Source organism: Anser brachyrhynchus (genome assembly GCF_964034855.1).
Source record: "Anser brachyrhynchus genome assembly, chromosome: 2".
Classification (NCBI taxonomy): domain Eukaryota; kingdom Metazoa; phylum Chordata; class Aves; order Anseriformes; family Anatidae; genus Anser; species Anser brachyrhynchus.
Window position 1 is genome coordinate 46,771,650 of NC_137695.1, and position 18,130 is coordinate 46,789,779.

The 18,130-nt window shown below is 45.7% G+C and overlaps 1 protein-coding gene across 1 annotated transcript; it reads left to right on the forward strand.

The window, feature by feature from the left end:
* Nucleotides 1-11,324: 11,324 nt before the first annotated feature.
* XCR1 (X-C motif chemokine receptor 1) lies at nt 11,325-16,071 on the forward strand. Its single transcript, XM_080582580.1, has 4 exons — nt 11,325-12,277; nt 12,394-12,441; nt 12,646-12,689; nt 13,366-16,071. The coding sequence occupies exon 4, from the start codon at nt 13,400-13,402 to the stop codon at nt 14,414-14,416; it is 1,017 nt and encodes a 338-aa protein (XP_080438706.1). The 5' UTR covers nt 11,325-12,277; nt 12,394-12,441; nt 12,646-12,689; nt 13,366-13,399; the 3' UTR covers nt 14,417-16,071.
* The last annotated feature ends 2,059 nt before the right edge of the window (nt 16,072-18,130 follow it).

Below are 18,130 nucleotides of genomic sequence, written 5' to 3' on the forward strand. Positions count from 1 at the left end.
AGTAAAAAACAATAAGTTATCACAGATTTGTGGTAGGAGGTTTGAAGAAAGCAATCTTCCAGCAGTATTGGACAATACATGGCACAGAAACTACAGTAATGCTGCTTCGTACTAGAGCAAACAATTTGTGAATAGCATATGCCAACACAAATGTGCTTGCACCAGCAGCCCTTTTAGATTGCAACGATTTATGGTTTATTTGAGGACTTGTTAGTGTTAGGTCAGAGGTTGGACGAGGTGATCTTGGAGGTCTCTTCCAACCTAGATGATTCTGTGATTCACTGAAACCAAGTTTGAAGAGAACTGCAGTCACATCCACAGCACTTGACACAGCCAGGCAGAAGATTCCTAGAGATACTGATGAAATTCCAGCGTGGAATGAAACCCCTACAGCACCACATTCGTTGAAAACTTTTTTCAGCTGCTGGGATTTATTGAGTTTCTCGTTTTCACTGCTGAGATCGGTGGCTGCCTTTTCACGGGATCCACCCACAGGGGCAGCAGAGGGGCCGGCGGGCTGAGGGGAGGCCGGCCCGGGGCGGAGGGGGGGCAGCAGCGGCGGCGGGCGGCGGCCCCGGGCGCAGCAGCCGCAGGCGGAACGTGGCAGCGCCCGCTGCGTGCGGGCGGGCGCTCGAAACTGAGGGACGCAGCAGCCGGCGGCGGGTGCCCGGAGCTGACAGCGGGGCGGGCGGGCGGCGCTGGTGGCCGCCACGGGTTGGGATATCGTCTCTGCCCCTATTCCCAAGGTTTATCTGTCAGGTTTACTTCCTCTGGCGGTACGCAGTCACCGCTTTTTATTTCACCCGCCTGCGTAGCCTGAGCGGCCGCAGTCCATGATCTCAGTGTCTCAGTCGCTAAGCGCCAGGTCGTCGTCACCTCAGTGGCTGTTGTATCTCCCCGCGAGGCAGCGTCCCATAGAGTTGTCCCAGCATTTTCCCAAGTTTTTAAACCAAGCACTGCCCAAACTGTCGACGGGGCCCCATTCTTTTGCAAGAAGTTTCACTTTATGTGGGTCATGTTTCACTCCTCTTTTTACCAGGAGTTGAGTCAGTAACAGCTATCGCCTCCTCCTCAGCCGATAGATGAGCTCCCATAGTTAATGCCCCAACTGCTCACCTGCTTCCTGAGGTGGTGTCCCGGGGTCAAAGCCGTGGTGCCGCCAGCTTGAGTTGTTCGGCTGGGGTCCCCTCAGACGCTTCTCTCAGTGCTGCTCTTTTCCCAATCACGTCGGGGTCACCATCTGAAGGGATGAAAGACACGGACTCCTGATGGCTCTTGAACAGAAGGCCTTTACTGCCATTTTTCACCACTACATAGACTTTCCCTGTAGCCCCATGCACTGTCCACGCGCCCGAACCTGTCATATAGTTGGTTAGAGACCCTCAGACACGCACCTCAAGCCAGCCAGCAATTGGCCACTGCCCAAAGCTCATCCTTAACGCTGCAGCCAAGTTAATTTATCTCGACCTTGCTCAAGTTTTTGCTTCTACCGCTTATTTCCTCGTTATCTCTAATTCAGGGACGTGTGAAACAGCGCAAAGCCACCTGCGAATTCCTTCCCCACAGAAGTAGCTTTAGGTGGGGGAGCTGTGAAGAAAAAAACAGGCTGTTCTCTTACCTAGATTTCAATAAAAATATAATGCATTTTTCTGACCAGACTTTGCCAGAGTGTGCTTCCCATTTGAGACTCCTTTAAGGCTCCGTTGAGCCCTGATTCTCCCGTCCCTCTGAATTGCTTCTGGATGAGCTCCAGGCTGCAGATCCAGCTTTTCCCCTGCCTGAGGGTAAGCTGGGCTCCAGGTCTTGCCCTGTGTGGTGACACCTGAGGGTGCCAGTGACAGGGCAGGGGTGGCCTGCATCTCCCCCAGCGACTGGTGGTCTTCACCTGATCAAAGAGGGGGGCTTCATTCTGTGGGGTCCCTAGGGCTGCTTGGACAGCCCTGCCCATGGCATCCTTCCTCGCACCTGGGACATCACTGGCTGCATGTGCCCCCACACCTCACGGGGATATTTCTGGGAGCTCGCACTGCCCCGCCTCATCTCCTGGCACCACTGCCTGGGAAACATTTTGAAAAGACAACAGGCAAGGTTTCAGCTTCTAAATGCAACGTTTACCTCTCTTCTCGTTCTGCACTTTGAAAAATGAAATAAACACCAGGCAATGAGTGCCCTTCTGCCATCCCCCATGAGATATTTTGGTCCCAAGCAGATGGGTGTTTTTCTTCTCTTTTCTTTTCACTAATAGCAACCCCCAAATATTTTTGTTCCAAGTGTACCTGAAAAATTCCCTGTTGCTGCTGAGCTTTTCACCTAGCTTCACAAACCAAACCATAAATCACCCACACAGATGCAGTCAGTGCTCAGAGCCTTTTGCATGCTTTGCAGGAGAGACATGGCTGTCTGGAGAAGACCACGGGTCCCAGAAATAGCCTGTCTGGGCAGTCTGACCAAACCTTACTTTCCAGCAGCTCTGTACACCTGCAGCAGGTCTAGATGTAGATGTAGATTTAGATGTAGATGATGTAGATGTAGATGTAGATGTAGATGTAGATGTAGATGTAGATGTAGATGTAGATGTAGATGTAGATGTAGATGTAGATGTAGATGTAGATGTAGATGTAGATGTCATTGGACCTGCCTGCTGAAGAGCAGATGCTCAGCTAAACATCTTCCCCTTGGAAAAGAGCTACAGCTGCCCAAATCTCTTGCAAGGCATTTCTTGGGCTGTCCAGGAGAGGCAGAGGTTCGCCCTGTTCAAGCATGCCACCTACTGCTAACCAGCCCCCCTGCACCCAGACGTGCATCTTCTCCACTTTGCACAGCCAGGGCAGGCAAGATGTGTGAGGGGCTCTTGTCAATTCAGCTGGTCTTATTATAAAGATTCATTATATCTGAAGCCCAGGGAAGCACAGTCCTGATGGATCTTACATTTCACAGTTTTATGGATTACAGTGAGCTCAATTTTCTTCATAAACAGGCCTGTGCCCTTGTGCCTGAGCTAAGACAAAAAGCAAAATCATTGCCAGTCTTTTTAGAAAGCTGATTGGTCTGAGAATTGCCAAGATGTTGTACAAAAGCAAATAAATTGTCCATTTTTAAAGCAGCCTAGTACAAAATGAAGCTTTTGTTTTTACAAGCCACCCTCTAGGATGAGAGTGGAGAAAAGATATTGCAAGGAATCAGGTTTGGCTTCTGGAGGATACAGAGGGAACTCCAGGCACTGCTACATACAGCTAAGTGCATTTCTTTGCCTGCCCACAGACACTTGGGTTGCTCATCAAAATGACACAGCTCTGTGTCATGGTCCAAAACAAGCAGAGATATTGCCCTGACAGTCATCTCTGCACCAATAATGGTTTAATTCCCAGACCAGATACAAGCAGTAATTGTTAGGATTTGGCTTCCCTTTCTTTTTTTGCTCTCTTTTTTTTTTTTTTTTTGGTTTTACTCATTTCCACAGAACTAATTTTGACTTACAAAATACAGGAGATTATGAACATGATTTTAAAAAAAGACAGTTTGCAAGGTAGGAATTTGAGTATCTCTATTCAAGACAGTAAAATGCCACAAATTTACTTCAGCTGAAAATCCCCCGGTAAATGAGTCTTAATGAGTCTTAATGGAGAACTGCCCCAAAGTTCCTCCAAAAGCTGTAGTTAGTTACTGTCATGATCCATTCCTACTAATTTATTTCATATAGGTTCCCATTTTGTGTCCTGGCTGGTGTCTTCCACAGGCTGAGAAAGTCTTTATCAGCAAGACTGCACCTGCAGCAATCGGTACCAACTTTTGCCAGAACAAAAAACTTTGGTGGGAAAAGACAACGTGGTGAACAGGGAGCTGACCCGCTTGGTATCTCAAAGACAGAAGAGAGCTTGAAAGTGAAGAACTTTCTGAGGCTCGTCTGCTCCAAGAATCTTGGTTGGTTTTTTTTCAGTCTGTGTCAGCTGGTGTTTAAAACCATCTTCTGCAAATCTCATTTTGCTCGTATCAACCACATAATGCTACTACTAGTGTCATACAACAAAGCTTGCAGTAGGGTTTGGCAGAAGCTGGGCTTCTCAGCACTGCGGAAATTCTGAAGTAAAAGAGAATCTCAGTGTGTTTCAGAAAAAGAAACATCAGTTTGTGACAAAACAGAAGAAAACGTAGGGATTGCTCTGAAATAATGTGGGTTTCAGTTCTGGCTGAGCTGGGAGTCCACACTGAGAGCTGTTGCATCCACCTCCAGGAAGCCTCAAATCATCAGCATCCAGAGCTCGGCAGTGCAGGGTCCTGAGGCTCAGCTAGGGCAGAGTTACCAGAAAAACCGGAACGAAGCTCAGGAGCAGTTTAGAAACTGTTTGGTTGCTTCATTTCACACAGCCATGGCAGTGTGGTGGCTTTTTGTCTGCATCTTCTGAGAAACAGAGGCCACCAAAGAGCCCCAGACCTAAGCGCTCTGCATTGAGCTTGTCTTTCCTGCATGGCTGCCTTGTGCCCAGCACTCTAGGTGGTTTTGCAAATGCATGCTCAGTTGTGCAGGCACTGCACAGCCTTACAAGTGCCTGGTGGAAGCTGGGGGTGAAGGCTTGCTCCTTGCCCTGTAGCCAGCTCTGCATCCCACATGGATCCTTCAGGTCAACCATGGATAATTAAGTGGATTTACCTCTGCATTATTATCTACAAATGTAATTAAAATCTGTTCTAAGTAAGGAATAATTTGAAAATGGTGAGTGTACAAGGATCACGTGGTAAGTGCACAGACTTACTAGACTATTTGGCCTTTACGCAAGACTGGAAACTCATGCTAACAGCTACTTACTACATTACTGCCTTCAGCTTCTTGCCGTTTTGTTTTCCAGCCTTCAGTTTGGGGGAAGGAGTCAGCCAGACTTTCCAGCTCACAAACGTGATTCTGTGTAAGAGGAGCAACAGTGGTTGCTTGGCATGGTTTGCTTCTTTGTTGTTCTTTTAATGCTCCTGGCTGGAAGAGAGCATAGTATCACTGAAGAAGACAAACACACCTCTGCCATGTGAGTTGAGCAGGAGAGACGACATCCTGAGAGACTTGAGCTACCCACAGTGTGGCCCAGGAGACGGGGAGCAGTTTTGATGAAGGGCTTGCCAGCCCTTGTTGCATAAAGTCTTGTCTGCCCTCCCTGTACTTACCACAAAATCTCGTCAAAGGACAGATGGCCGGAGGTGTTATGAAATGCCTCAGGAACTGGAATATCAAGATTTTGTCTCGGTCCGTCTATGCCTCACTCACAGAGCTCCCAGTGTTGCCTCCTGCTGTGGAATGTGCCTTGCATCGGGCTTTTGGCTAAATAACAGCTTTTCCCAGGGGACTCGCTGCTGCTGCCCACCTGCTTGCTCATACTTGGGCGCTGAAGGATGCATGCATGAACCGCATGGATTGCCAAACGGGCAGATGCCTTCTGCAAAGTGCAGTGGCTGCACTGGCATAAAGCCTTTCGAGCTGAGTCTTTCAGCAACAATGAATCTTCTGTACAAGGGGACAAGCATAATGTTGGCAAAAAAGACCTGGGGGCATGACAGCAAGCCAAGTCTAGCAGGATCTTCATGCACTAATTGCTGGGCTCCGTCTGAATGTTTCAAGCAGCAATGTTTCTGCCCAAACCTTTGAAAGGAACAGCTGTGCTCACAGGGGCACTCAAGGGAAAGGATTTCTTCTCTGAAAAGCCTATTGAAAGCATGGGCTGAGGTGCTCAGAGGTGGGTCTCACACAGCTGTGCAGAGCTGGCACATGGACTGAAACCATCACAGGAACAGCCCACACAGCCATCATTTCCACAGCCCTTCGTAACAGCTGGGGGAAAATACCTGAGGAGAGGGGTTTCTGTATTAAAATAAAGCTTTTGCAAATGCACCTTGCCTAAGCTGTGCCTCTGGCCTGCCTCAAACCCACGAGCAGACATGCCCTGTGAGAGGGAAGTGCTGAGTTTTGGGGAAGTAGTGGCTAAAACAGCACAGGAGTGTTTTTGGCTGTGGTTGATTTTTTTTTTTTCTGGTGCAAGTTATTAATTGCCTCATTGTTAACATAAACAGTTCTCCGGATGTAACTGTGGATAGATTTCATTAAATGCAATTGGCTTTGCGTTAGCTCATCAGCTTATCCAAAAGAGAACTGGGAAACAATGGCACTGTTTTGGAAACAGCCTAACACAAGAAAACTCCTCAGCTCTGTCTTTTGTCTGTAGAAAACTTCATTTTAATTCTGAAAAGTTGAGTTTTGCTTTTCCAGGGTCTGATGAAGCCTTGGGCTTCACCCCCTCCATTTAAAACACCATTGGGTTTCAGCCCCATAAATCTTCAGGCCATTCCAGTTGCCTGTTGTACCTTGCCATCAGGTTGTTTTAAAAGCTGTCACACATTCAACCACCTCACGTTTCTCTTTTCTCTCCAGTTCCAGATTTAACCTGGAGAACAGCATCGGCCTTTGGTACTTTCCAGAGGCAGCCAGCCATCGGGTGCAGTGAGGGTACTGTGTGCTGTCTTCTGTGAGGCATAAAGGAAATGAGCGGTCAGTGGTGGGCAGAGTGGTTTCTCTTTTTTGTATTTTTATTGTTTCATTTGGTTTTCTAGCTTTGTCGCCTTCACTGGCTGCAATGGGGAGTGGTAATTTTGTGTGCCTGGTAGCTCAGTAACAGGTGACAGCAGAGTGGCAGCGAGGTGCACTCAGATGCACATCCTTGACAGTCATAGCTCTTTATGTCCACAGCCTCAAGAGATCTGCACCAAAGCCAAATGGTTGCCTTGTCCAAAGTGCTGTGAGACCACAAAGCAGCTGCTGCCCTGAGAAAAGCAGGGGTAACACGACAGCCAACAAAGTTAACCTGATGATAAGCAAACACCATGCCATAACCCTCTGTGCATGTATGTCAGGTCTTGGTCTTCACAAAGCTGCAGTGTGCCCATTCGAGAGAGCACTGAGTGACTGAGGCTCACAGAAGAGGGGCAGTTTTCCCTATGTTTCAGTGTCATTCCTGCAGGAAGAGGCCCAGCAGCAGCAACGGATGTCCCAAGGCAGCCAGGGCTTCCATCAGTCAGTACAGCCTCTTTCTGAAATAAAACCTTGTGAAGCTGCATGGAGCAGGACTGCAGGATGCGGCTCTCCCCAAGCAAGATGTTGTGCACAGATTCTTTAGGCATATTGGCATATTGTTTATATAGAAAAAGATATACATTGGGTGTTTATAGCTTAAATACACCGGTAGCGATGGAATTTCATAGAAAAATACAACCATGTTCTGCAAGTTGTCCCTAACCATGAAAATGAATTCATGAATTTTATGTGGAGGCGTTCGTTTTACTAGGTTTTAGAGGGAAGACATGCAATTATTTTTCCCAAGGGTAAAATGCACTCGTTTGCCTTGCTCATCATATTTGTTTTGTGTCAGTAATAACTTGTGAGAGAATAGGTTTAACTTCCTCACACATATTTTACTCAATAGAACTCTTAGGAAGCTTTAAGGTTGGTAATTAAACATATGGCATAGTGTCTGAGTTCTCTTAAGAGCAGCCCGATCTTGCAATATATCATGGGGAGTATACAGATATATCTAAACATAGACATTTTGTGTGTATGTGTGACAACATTTTGTTGGCAGTAGAAACCTACAGATATGTTCTCCCTTAGTAGTGGAAGTAAGAAGTCGATTTGCTCTGTTTAATCTGACAAAACAAAAAACAGCAAAACAAACAAACAACAAAACAAAACAAAAAATCAGCTACTACTAAGCAGAGTGATGCTCTTTTCACAGCTGAGTTACAGAGCATTTATAGTCTCTGTGGAGCAGATGGGAAAGAGGTACGTCACATCACTGCCTGGCCTGCAAGAAGGCCTCCAGCACCAGCTGCCTTGCCAGAATGTAGCTACTAAGAGAAATCAACTATGTGCCAGACACTGATATTTCTTCATTTACAAAAAGTCAGCCAAACGAAGAGGCCAGATTGCCCCTTCCCCTTTCCCCAAGGGAGCGCCGGGGACACCCAGAGTTGCAACCGTGCTGGCGCGAGGCCTGCTGTGGGCAACCGCAGCCTGGGTGCCACGCAGGTCTCTTTGGCCACTGCTGCTCCTGCCCAAGCACTTGGATAGCTGCTGCCATGCGCCAGTGAAACCTGCTGAGCAAAGAGCCATGGGCTCTGCTTGTACTTTCCAGCATAACAGCCAAGGTCCTGCAAACCAGCAGGGTGGTGGGAGAGGGGCTGCTGCGGTGCTCCAGGATGGGCCTGTCAAAATCCAGCACATCCAGCAGGCCTCCCGCCGCAGCATTTTTGTTCCTTGCAATCTCTTCTGCCCAGACACATGGTTTGGGATGGTTATAAAGATATCTACTCATTAAAAAGCAGTGCCAGAGTGCAAATGCCAGATATTTTCCCCTCCAAGCTCTAGAAGAGAGGAAGCTGTTGTGAAACTGTAATAAAGGGTCCGGAGGGTGTGCTTGTAGCTTTTGGGAAAGGAGAAGCTGGAGAGGGCAAGAAGAAAACATCATAACCTCTTCCTCATTGTAAAAACAGACTTTGCTGCCAATTGTACCCACACAGCCACTTTGGATGAGGTGGAAGGCTGCTGCTTCAGCAGTGCTGTGGCAGCACTTCAGCTGGGGCTAACAAGTATTGCTCTCTGCATGGCAAGTCCCACAGGCATTAGTTCTGTTTGTATATATATATATATATATATATACACCATGGGCTGTCCCAGGCTTGACTGTAGTGGTGGTACTTGGCATGTAAACTTGAACACATATGTAAATGTCAGGAGTGGGGTCCTGGCGCTTGATCTGAGATGTTTCTTCCTCCCTAGACATGTGTTTTCACAGGGCTGATGGCCAGGACTGAGAGGCAGAGCTCAGGGGCAACGGGAGGCCACCGAAGAGATGGGTTTATGGAGTGCGTGGCACCTGCCTTCTGAAACCTGTGAGGCACAGGTGTAAGCACCAGTCCCAGAAAACAACCCCAACTCCAGAGAAGATTTTGCTTTAAAAGTTGAGTAAGGGTTTTCGCTAGTAAATAGCCTTCTTGGGGCTCTATAGAATTTAATTGGGCAAGGGAAGCCCCACTGACCTCTTATGGGAAAGAAGGTGAGATTTTTAAAGCATCTTCAGTGTTGGACTCCTGCAGCAAAAAGCCCCGCAGATTTTGGTGACCTCTGCAGTGCTGTATGGGTGCAGTCAGGATGCATAGTGCAGTGCCTAAGGCACACTGAGCAACCTGGTACTGCAGTATTTGGAGGAGGGATGAGGCCAAGGGGGTGGCTGGTCCTCTGAGAGGCCATGTGCAGCTCTCTGGGTGTGTACGGAGAGAAGTCAGTGCAAAACTCAGGTAGGGGCCTTGGCAGGCTGCCTGCATATGTCCTGGCTTACCTCTGAGTATTTCATCCATGTCCTGAAGGAGTTTGTCACCATGTGCAAAGCTCCTCTAAGGTAGACAAGAAGTTCAGTGCTGACCATGCTGTCTATATCTGTTTGCACTTTGGGCCAAGCCCACATCCTAATCATGACTTCCAGGACTTTACTGCCCAGCTCCCGCATGTAACTCCGAAGGTGTGCTCCTAGACTGGTGCCAGTCCTGGTTAGGGCAGGAGAAACATTAAAGTGTTTTAGCTTCTTTTAAACAAAAAAAGCTGCTCCATAAATCTGACTGAAAAACTAAAATCCCTTTCTGCCAAAAAGGTCACATTTGGGATTTATTTTTTTTTGTTCCAAATTGAAACAAGACATTATTTAAGGAAGTAGCTACAAGGGGAACAGAAACTGATTTTCTGACTTCACCTTTACTGCCTGAGTAGCTAAAGATCGAACCAGCTAGCTTTATATTTTTCCTGAGAAACCTGGTGAACAAGCTATGAAGCCCAGAAGCTCCTGCAGGAGCTTGAATAAAGTGAGACCAAGATGATCCAGAGGTAGCTCCCATTATTGCATGCCTTGTGATAGGGGGCATCTTTGCGAGCCTCTAGGCTATATTGCACATCCCTAATGGGACTGGACCTTACCAATAAAGATGAGCTTAACCTCGCTTTCTCCATGTAAATGCCAGGAACCCGCTGTGAGGGGGCTCTCTCTGCTGTCTGTGCTCAGGGAAGAGCTGGTGTAACACCCACCACAATGTGGCTCCCACTGCTGCCTCTCCTTCCAATGGGAAGGAGAGGAACAGGCAAAGTTCCCCCCAGACACTCTTTCCAGTGCTCAGCTGAAAAAAAAAAAAAAACACCAAAAACTAATGAAGAATATGTATCTCCAGCTGACAGAGGAAGTCTAGCTGAATATTCAGAGAAAGACAAAACTGAATTAGATAATATTAGATAAATTTAATAATAGCACTTCTGTGTTAAGATTATTATATTTTTCTGTGGTGCTCTAAGACAAAGTACAGCATGGCTGAAAATGATAGCTTCTGGTAAAACATAATTTTCTGGATGAGAGTGAAACAAACATTGAATGCCTTGCTGAGTGCTCCTCACAGGGGCAAGGATGATTTTGAAATGTAGGATGTGTTTTTATTCTGTTCCTACTTGTCCTGGCAACAGAAATTAAGGTAATTTCCACCCTCCAGCCAACTTCTGCTCTCAGTTGTACCATTATATATACACTGAAAACAGCTCTGTGATTTGCATTTCCTGTGTGATGCTAGCATGTTCTTAACCTGTTAATTTAATCACCTCAAGTTTTTATCTGCTTTGCATGTCTTAACTGAAAATCTATGCATTGTAATGCATTCTTATTCACAGAGAAGAAGGAAGGAGATCAAATGCAACACAGAAAAAATACAGGTTTGATCCCAGGAGTTTTATTTCAAATCGGAAGCTAGAAGGAAGAGATACAAGTGGCTCTGGTTCCTGTAAGGCACTCCTTACTGTCACCAGCCTGGCGGAGGCTTCCCAGCTGGTACAAACATAGTATCAAAGCACATCCTCAGACCCACTTGGGTCTCATCTGCGCTGTGAGCACAGCGTGATGGCACAGCATGCCAGGCAGCCTGCAGTCCTTGGAGGCCAAGGTGGTGAGCTCCTGGGTGCAGGGGCTTTGCCTGGCTGTGCAGCTTTGCACCAGTGCATTGGCAGCCCACAGACTTGCCCATTTGAGGATGGAGTGTCTTCTTCTGCCTGCTCAAATTCCCACTGTCCAGATTTATCACAATGGCAGCAGCACCACTGGAGAAGGTGGCTCCAGCCTCACTGGGCAAGAAAGCCCAGGCAGACAAATGAATTTATGCTGTGAATCAGGGCACTCACCAAGAGCTCTCCTTGCAGCATTACAAAGCAACTGAGAAACAACTAGTTCCCAGAAGCATTTTTCGTTCTCTGGAAGTGCCTGGCAGAAGACCAGAGAGGAAGGGCAGTGAATTTTCTGAGCTGGCCCCATGTAACTGTGTCTCTGTCTCCTCCCAGAGCGCAGGACAGAGCATTTTGAGTCCGCTGTGCGAGATACCCAGGTGGGTGGAGATTTGGAGATGGAAGCAGCTGGATTTTCTGGAAGGGTTTTCTGTCTCAACTACTTGTGTGCCTACATGCTCAGGATCAGTGGTGTCGCACAGGATAAACAGTCTGTTCAGACTGGGGGAAAAAATTACCACCTCTTATCAGCAGATCTGAGACAGCACACAGAAGGGTTCATATCTTTTTCTCAAATTTGCACTTATCCTTTATCTGACACGGTCTCAAAACACCTTTGCAAAGCGGCTGTCTGTGCCTTGTAAGTAATGCTCAGCTCGTGACAGCGAGCAGGAGGACGAGCAGTGGGGACCCAGTCTCCGAGCACAGTCTGCCTGCCCTTCAGCAGGGGTGTGAAGAGCAGAACACCACTGGTCACAGAGGACCTTCCCTTTCTCAAAGAGGCCTCTCTGCTCCCGTAGGGCAGTCCCCAGGAAGGAGCCAGACCTCCAGCCTGGGCTGAAGCAGGGCACGACAATGGTCAGGACCATGTATTGCTGAAGAGAGAAATCAACCTGATGACAGCCTCGGGCGGTGTTTGCCCAGCCTGCCTGAAGATGGCGGCACGGCACAGCCCGAGGCTGCAGGCTCAGGTCCCAGCTAGGTCGGTGGCTCTGGTGATAACCACTCGCTGTCTCAGGGGCTACCTGGTACTAAACACCCCACGTCCCTCGCCTCCAAATCTGGGTGGCCACATCCCAGTGGTCCCTGGTGCTGCCTGTGCCAAGCTCTGGCTGACCAGAGCCACCTGCGGGCATGGACAGCATCAACTGCCAGGAGCCAGCAGCGCTCCCTGCTTCTCTTTCCTGGCGTAGACAAAACCTTTCTGTCCTCCAACGGCAGGTACTCCGACGAGAATCTTTTCCTGGCTGTAGCAGGCGGATAATGCTTTCGCTAACCCCAAAATGAAAATGTTACCAGCAGAATTTTGGCCCGAGTTTCTTTCTTGTCACTGGCAGGTCTGTCACTGGCTTCAGTCAAATCAGGATTGAAACACAGTGCTGCAGGTAAGCCTTCATCTGGGATAATGTTAATTTAGCCTTTGAACCATTGGTTGGCAGTTGGCACCAATATTTATTTTTCTATACCTATTTTCAGCCCAACTGTGTAAAGAAACAAGGCCACTGTGACCATGCTACCCTTGTATGTTCACCTGGTTGTATAACATCTTCCAAGTCCCAGTAACCTTTGATGCTGTTGTCCCATTTCAGACATCACGCTGGGGTTACATTCCTACCTGCAAACAGGCGGACAGGTAAAGCCCTTAGAAATGCCTGTGGTGTGAGCTCTGTTCTTATGACACCCCTGAGAACCAACAGGCCACAGCAATGCTCTGAGTGCCCAGTTCAGGGGTGCTTCCACCAGAGTGTGCAGGTTTTTAGATACCAACCAATCCCTAGACAAAAATCTGAAGGAAGCTTTTCCTGTTCTTAGTTCTTGCCCTTGTTGATACTGGAACTCCGTGGCTTTCTGTTTCTCCAGTGTTGAACGTCAGTACCAAAGAATCACATAGATGGTCAAGTGTTTCGAAATTTTATACCACTTCAGACAACCTAAAAAACAGTAGCAGGTTTGAAAGTCTTGGCACCTGAGATACTTATATTAAAAAACTATGCCATCAACATTCCCATAATAAGGGTTTAACAATTAGCAGTTGTCACTGACCATATTGGTTTAGAAACATCTTAGTTTCTGACTTCTTAATTATTTAAGATCTTGATGCTGCTTTGAGGGAAAATCTTTAGTATCTACCTGTTCATGCTGTATTTGTAAGAGGAAATGGTTCCTTTCTCTCCCCAAACTTGGAAAAATAAGATAGTTTCACTGCTTCTTTTCTTCTTTAAAACAGAAGCATCCCGAGTGGGACTCTTATGTTATTGTGTTGCTTTTCACAAGTATATTACTTTCACTCCTGTGATTCTTTGAAGTAGCTGCTGGAGAACAGTGTGAGGTTTGCACAGCCAAATGGATGAAGAACAGTATCCAGATGATTCAGATAACAATTACTCATATGAGTATTCCATTAATGAAAGCAATGTCTGCGAAATGGGTAACTATTTTGTGTTTTATACCCATTTCACTACTGTTATCTACACTCTGGCATTTTTTCTTAGCCTGCTGGGAAATACTCTGGTGTTATGGATCCTATTCAAATATGAAAACCTTGTGTCTTTAACAAACATCTTCATCATGAATCTCTGTGTTTCTGACTTGATATTCTCCTGCATGCTGCCTTTCTGGGTAGTGGACCAGTCCTTCGGGTGGATTTTTGGTGAGTTCCTTTGCAAAGCAATGAATGCCGTTTTCTCCATTGGCTACTACAGTGGTGTTTTCTTTTTGACTCTCATGACTATTCTACGGTACTTGTCCGTCGTGAATCCTCTTTCCACTTTGAGATCCCCAACACAATGCTGTGGTTCTCTGGTGAGCTTGGTTGTTTGGACTTGTAGCATTTTAATTGTGGTTCCCGAGGTGATTCACACCACAGTTCAAGAAGACATGGATGGGTACAAGACCTGTGATTACAATGACTGGAAATGGAAAAAGGTGGATGTTTATCAGAGAAATGTACTCTTCCTGTTTTCCTTTGGGGTTATTATATTCTGTTACTTCAGGATACTGATAATTCTGCTAGGAACAAAATCTCGCAGAAAGCACAGAACTGTGAAACTCATCCTCATTATCGTGATGGCTTTCTTCCTGAGCTGGGCACCTTACAACATCCTCAGTTTTCTGATTACTTTTCCACCGTCTACCTGTCAATATGAAAAAGACACCACCCTTGCCTTTCACATCAGCCGTAAAATTGCTTTCTCCCACTGCTGCCTCAACCCTGTGCTTTATGTATTTGTTGGAGTCAAATTCAAGAGACATTTGATACGTCTATGCAGCCAGTGCTTACCTTGTGGCAACAGTCAAGTTTCCAGCCCCAGGATCTGTTCTCAAGGCAAATTTCACTATGAAGATGCATCCATCTACTGAAGGGACACCTAACTATTAGCACTTATCCTGGATAAACTTTAAGATTTTAAAACCATGGGTGATCTCTAATTCTTAAAGTCACTTCCTTGAGAAAGTGACATAAATTTACTCATTGCAAACATGGAAAATAACTTTAAAATGTATTTGTGGTGGGATGGAGAAGTGACTTCATTGGCCTGTAAGTCTTACCTTTATGCTCTTTTTGCACTGTGAGATCGATTTTCTCTTATTTACATTTTTCTTAAAAAAAAAAAAAAGTTTGCTTTTTCCTTTGGGAGTTAAACATCAGGTCTTAACATGAATGGTGGTGCGCATTGCTTTCTTGCCTACCTTAAAATACTTATTATAGCAATGGACATGTAAGGATTTCTGTGGCTTTTAATGCTTCACAGTGTTTGTCATTGCTGAACTCACTGGTTCTCTCTGTGTGTAAATGTTATTTTACCTATTGATAGGCAAATGTATATAAAACTAGGTTAGTGTAAAGACTTCACCAACCAGTAGTTTGACAAGGGTTCTAAGTAACAATTCAGCTTTTTTGGCAGCCATCTTAGCTGACAAGAGATTTTTCTCAGCTTTCGTATAGTTTATAAAAAGCAGAAACTCGGGAATGCCCGTAGTATGATATCCTCTATCAGAACTATCTGGAAGCAAAAATGCCTAGGGAAAAGTAAATGGGGCAAACATACATGACACATCCAAATAGTCTTCTTAGGGTTTGCCCACAGTTTCTAATTTGTGCTTCAGTTTGGCTGCCAGAACACATTGATCATATCTTGTCCCTTATCATCAGATGTGCCTCTCTGAACAGGTCAATAGTATCCCAATACTACCATAATTGCCTAAAACTTAAAAAGTAAAAATAAGGCTATTCATTGATCACATAGGGAACTCACTTGTGTTCAAACAAACCATGGAAGGGTGGAAGCTGCCATTGATCTGGTCGGAGTGGAAACCAGACTTTGGCTCTTGTCTTCTGATAAGGGATAAGCGACATTTGAAATGAATATGATTGCTTTTATGCACTTCAAAAGACTTTGGACCGGAATTCAATATCTTAAACTCTGAAGAGACAGCCTACTGAAGGACAAAGGATTCCGCATTTTTCTTCTGTGTTTGTAAACCTGGAGTACTTCATGGATACCAGCAAAACTCTGTGAGGGGGAAATGCTGCAGCAGTGAGTGGAAGAAGGTCTCATGCACTTACATCATTTCAACAAACCGTCATTCAACTCATTGTCCTAGAGCTACACTAACCTCAATTTTTTACTGTCAGTACTTTTCATACGTATCTAAAAAAGTCAGGAATTATAACTGAAGCACAAGAGATGTAAATAGGCCTGCTCTGCTCAGTTTTTAACAAGTTATTTAAATGTTTGTAGCTTGAGCATATTTTGTTACAGTATATCTGAATATGTAAAGGGAATGCTGAATATTACCCAATTGTACTGCTGCCTACTGCTGCCAAAGTAAGTCAGCATGTGAAGAGTTCCTCTCCTGCTATAATGAAGTGGTACTAATAAACAGTCTGAAATTCAATAGTATATTACACTGTTACCTTTGTTCTCTGCCTTTGGTAACTACCTATTAAATTTGAGATATTTTCAAATGAAAAATTGTGTATTTTCATAGATTCATTTAGCTTGCAAGAGACTTCTGGAGGTCAGCCACTCCCCTACCCTGCTCACAGCATTCTGTCGTCCCTGTTAGATGAGGCTGCTCAGCGCCTTGTCTGTTCAAACTCTGAAAATCTCCAAGAACAGAGATTGTATAAAACTACTCTGGGTCCTCTGTTCCAGTGCTTAACCATTCTCATGGTGGATTTTTTTCATTTTACATGAACAAAATTTCCTTTGCTGTAACCTGGTGCTGCTCCCTCTTGTCCATTAAATGCATTCCTCTAAGAGTCTGGATCTCTTTTCTCTATGGCCCCGTTGCATAGTGGAAAAGAGCAATCAGGTCTCTTCTGAGCCATGTTTTTTCCTGGGGCTAAACAAACCCAGCCAATCTAGTTTCCACATGAGTCAAATGCTCCAGCTCCTGAGCTATCTTGGTCATCCTCCTTTGGTCTCACTTCAGTCAGTCAACCTCTCCGTTGTATTTGGGGAGCCCCAAACTGGATATGCTACTCTGCTTATGACCACATGAACGTCAGGTAGAGGGGAATAATGTTTTTCCTCAACCCGTTGGTAGTGCAGGGTCATACATAGTTATGCTTCACAGCTGCAAGGGCATCTGACTGAGTTGTGTTCAACTCGTTGTCCACTTGAGCTCCCAGGTCTTTTCCAGCAAAGCTGATCTCTAGCTTGGTGTCCCCCAGCCTATGCAGTTGCAGGGGGTTAGGCCAGCCCAGGTGCAGGACTTTGTATTTGCCACTGTTGGACTTCCAGGGCTCCTGTCAGCTCATTCCTTCCACTTCCTGAAGACTCTTTGCATGGCAGCCCTGCAACTCACCTGCTCCCTCTTAGAGTCATAGAACCAACCATTTAGGATGGAAAAGACCTCAAAGATCATCAAGCCCATCAAGTTTTACTTGGTGTCATCCCTGATCTTGCTGAAAGTGCACCCTGTCCCGCCATTAAGGTTGCTGAAGAAGATGTTAAACAGTATTAGCCACAAACAGTATTTGTCCACAGCTGTTTGGTAATGGCTTCCAGGAGAATTCACTCCACCATCTGCTGGGGCACAGGGGAAAGGCCCACACAAAACTGAGCATCACTGCCATAAACCATCAGAGCCCCCAACTTTGTGAAGCTGTGGGAGCCTGTATCTGTCAATGATCTGCCAGCAGGGGAAAATCCTCACTGGTAAGGGGTAAGGCAGGTATCCAAATTAATCCTTTCCATATCTAAAGTATATTCTTAAATTAAATAAGAAAACTTAAAATCTACACATTTAAAAAAGCATCCCACTCCCACTAAAATCAATGATAATTTTACCTCTGATCATAGTCAGAGCGAGAGTCAGACACTAGGCTCATAAAGGGGTGCAATGTGTTGGACAAAGCCTGGCATGCACTGCTTATTGCCGGGAGTATTTTGACCAGGAACAAAGATGCCTCCTTCTATAACTCGGTATTTTGAAAGCACTAACAGTGTTATTAAAATCATCAATAAAATTCTATTTTGTCTTCTCCTTATAGTTACAAAGCAGTTTGAAACGCTCTTGCTCATCCAGTGTTGAAACGGGAAGGCCCTGTGTTAAATGGAGAGAAGTTTGACTGATACTTTCTATACCGATCAGATGCCTATGTGTTCTTCAGGAAACAAAACTCAAGTAAGTACAAAAATTAGAAAGGGAATTAGTGTAAGTTTGCTGTCAGTCAAAACAAGAACAGACCATAAGAAGTACCTGTAAAGATGACCTATGAAGACTAGTTATGCATCACCATAAAAGAGGAACGTAACCACCAGTACTTTACGTACCAGCACTGAGCCATTCTTGAGATGAACTCACCCACTCCTAAGCAGACCAAACTTTAGTGAGCCACAGGCCCATGTATTCACATAAAGAAACCTTAAACACGTTAAGAATACGATGAACACTGAAGTCATCTCACAGCAATTGCGCACGGGAAGGGACTGCCACTAGCACTCTTTCTCTGCATTTCACCTTCCTCACGTAGGATTGTTAGTGGTGAAAGACTATAGAACCTGGTAAAGCTAGCCACACAGAAAACACTTTGAGTTTTGCAAACGAGATGATTATTCATTT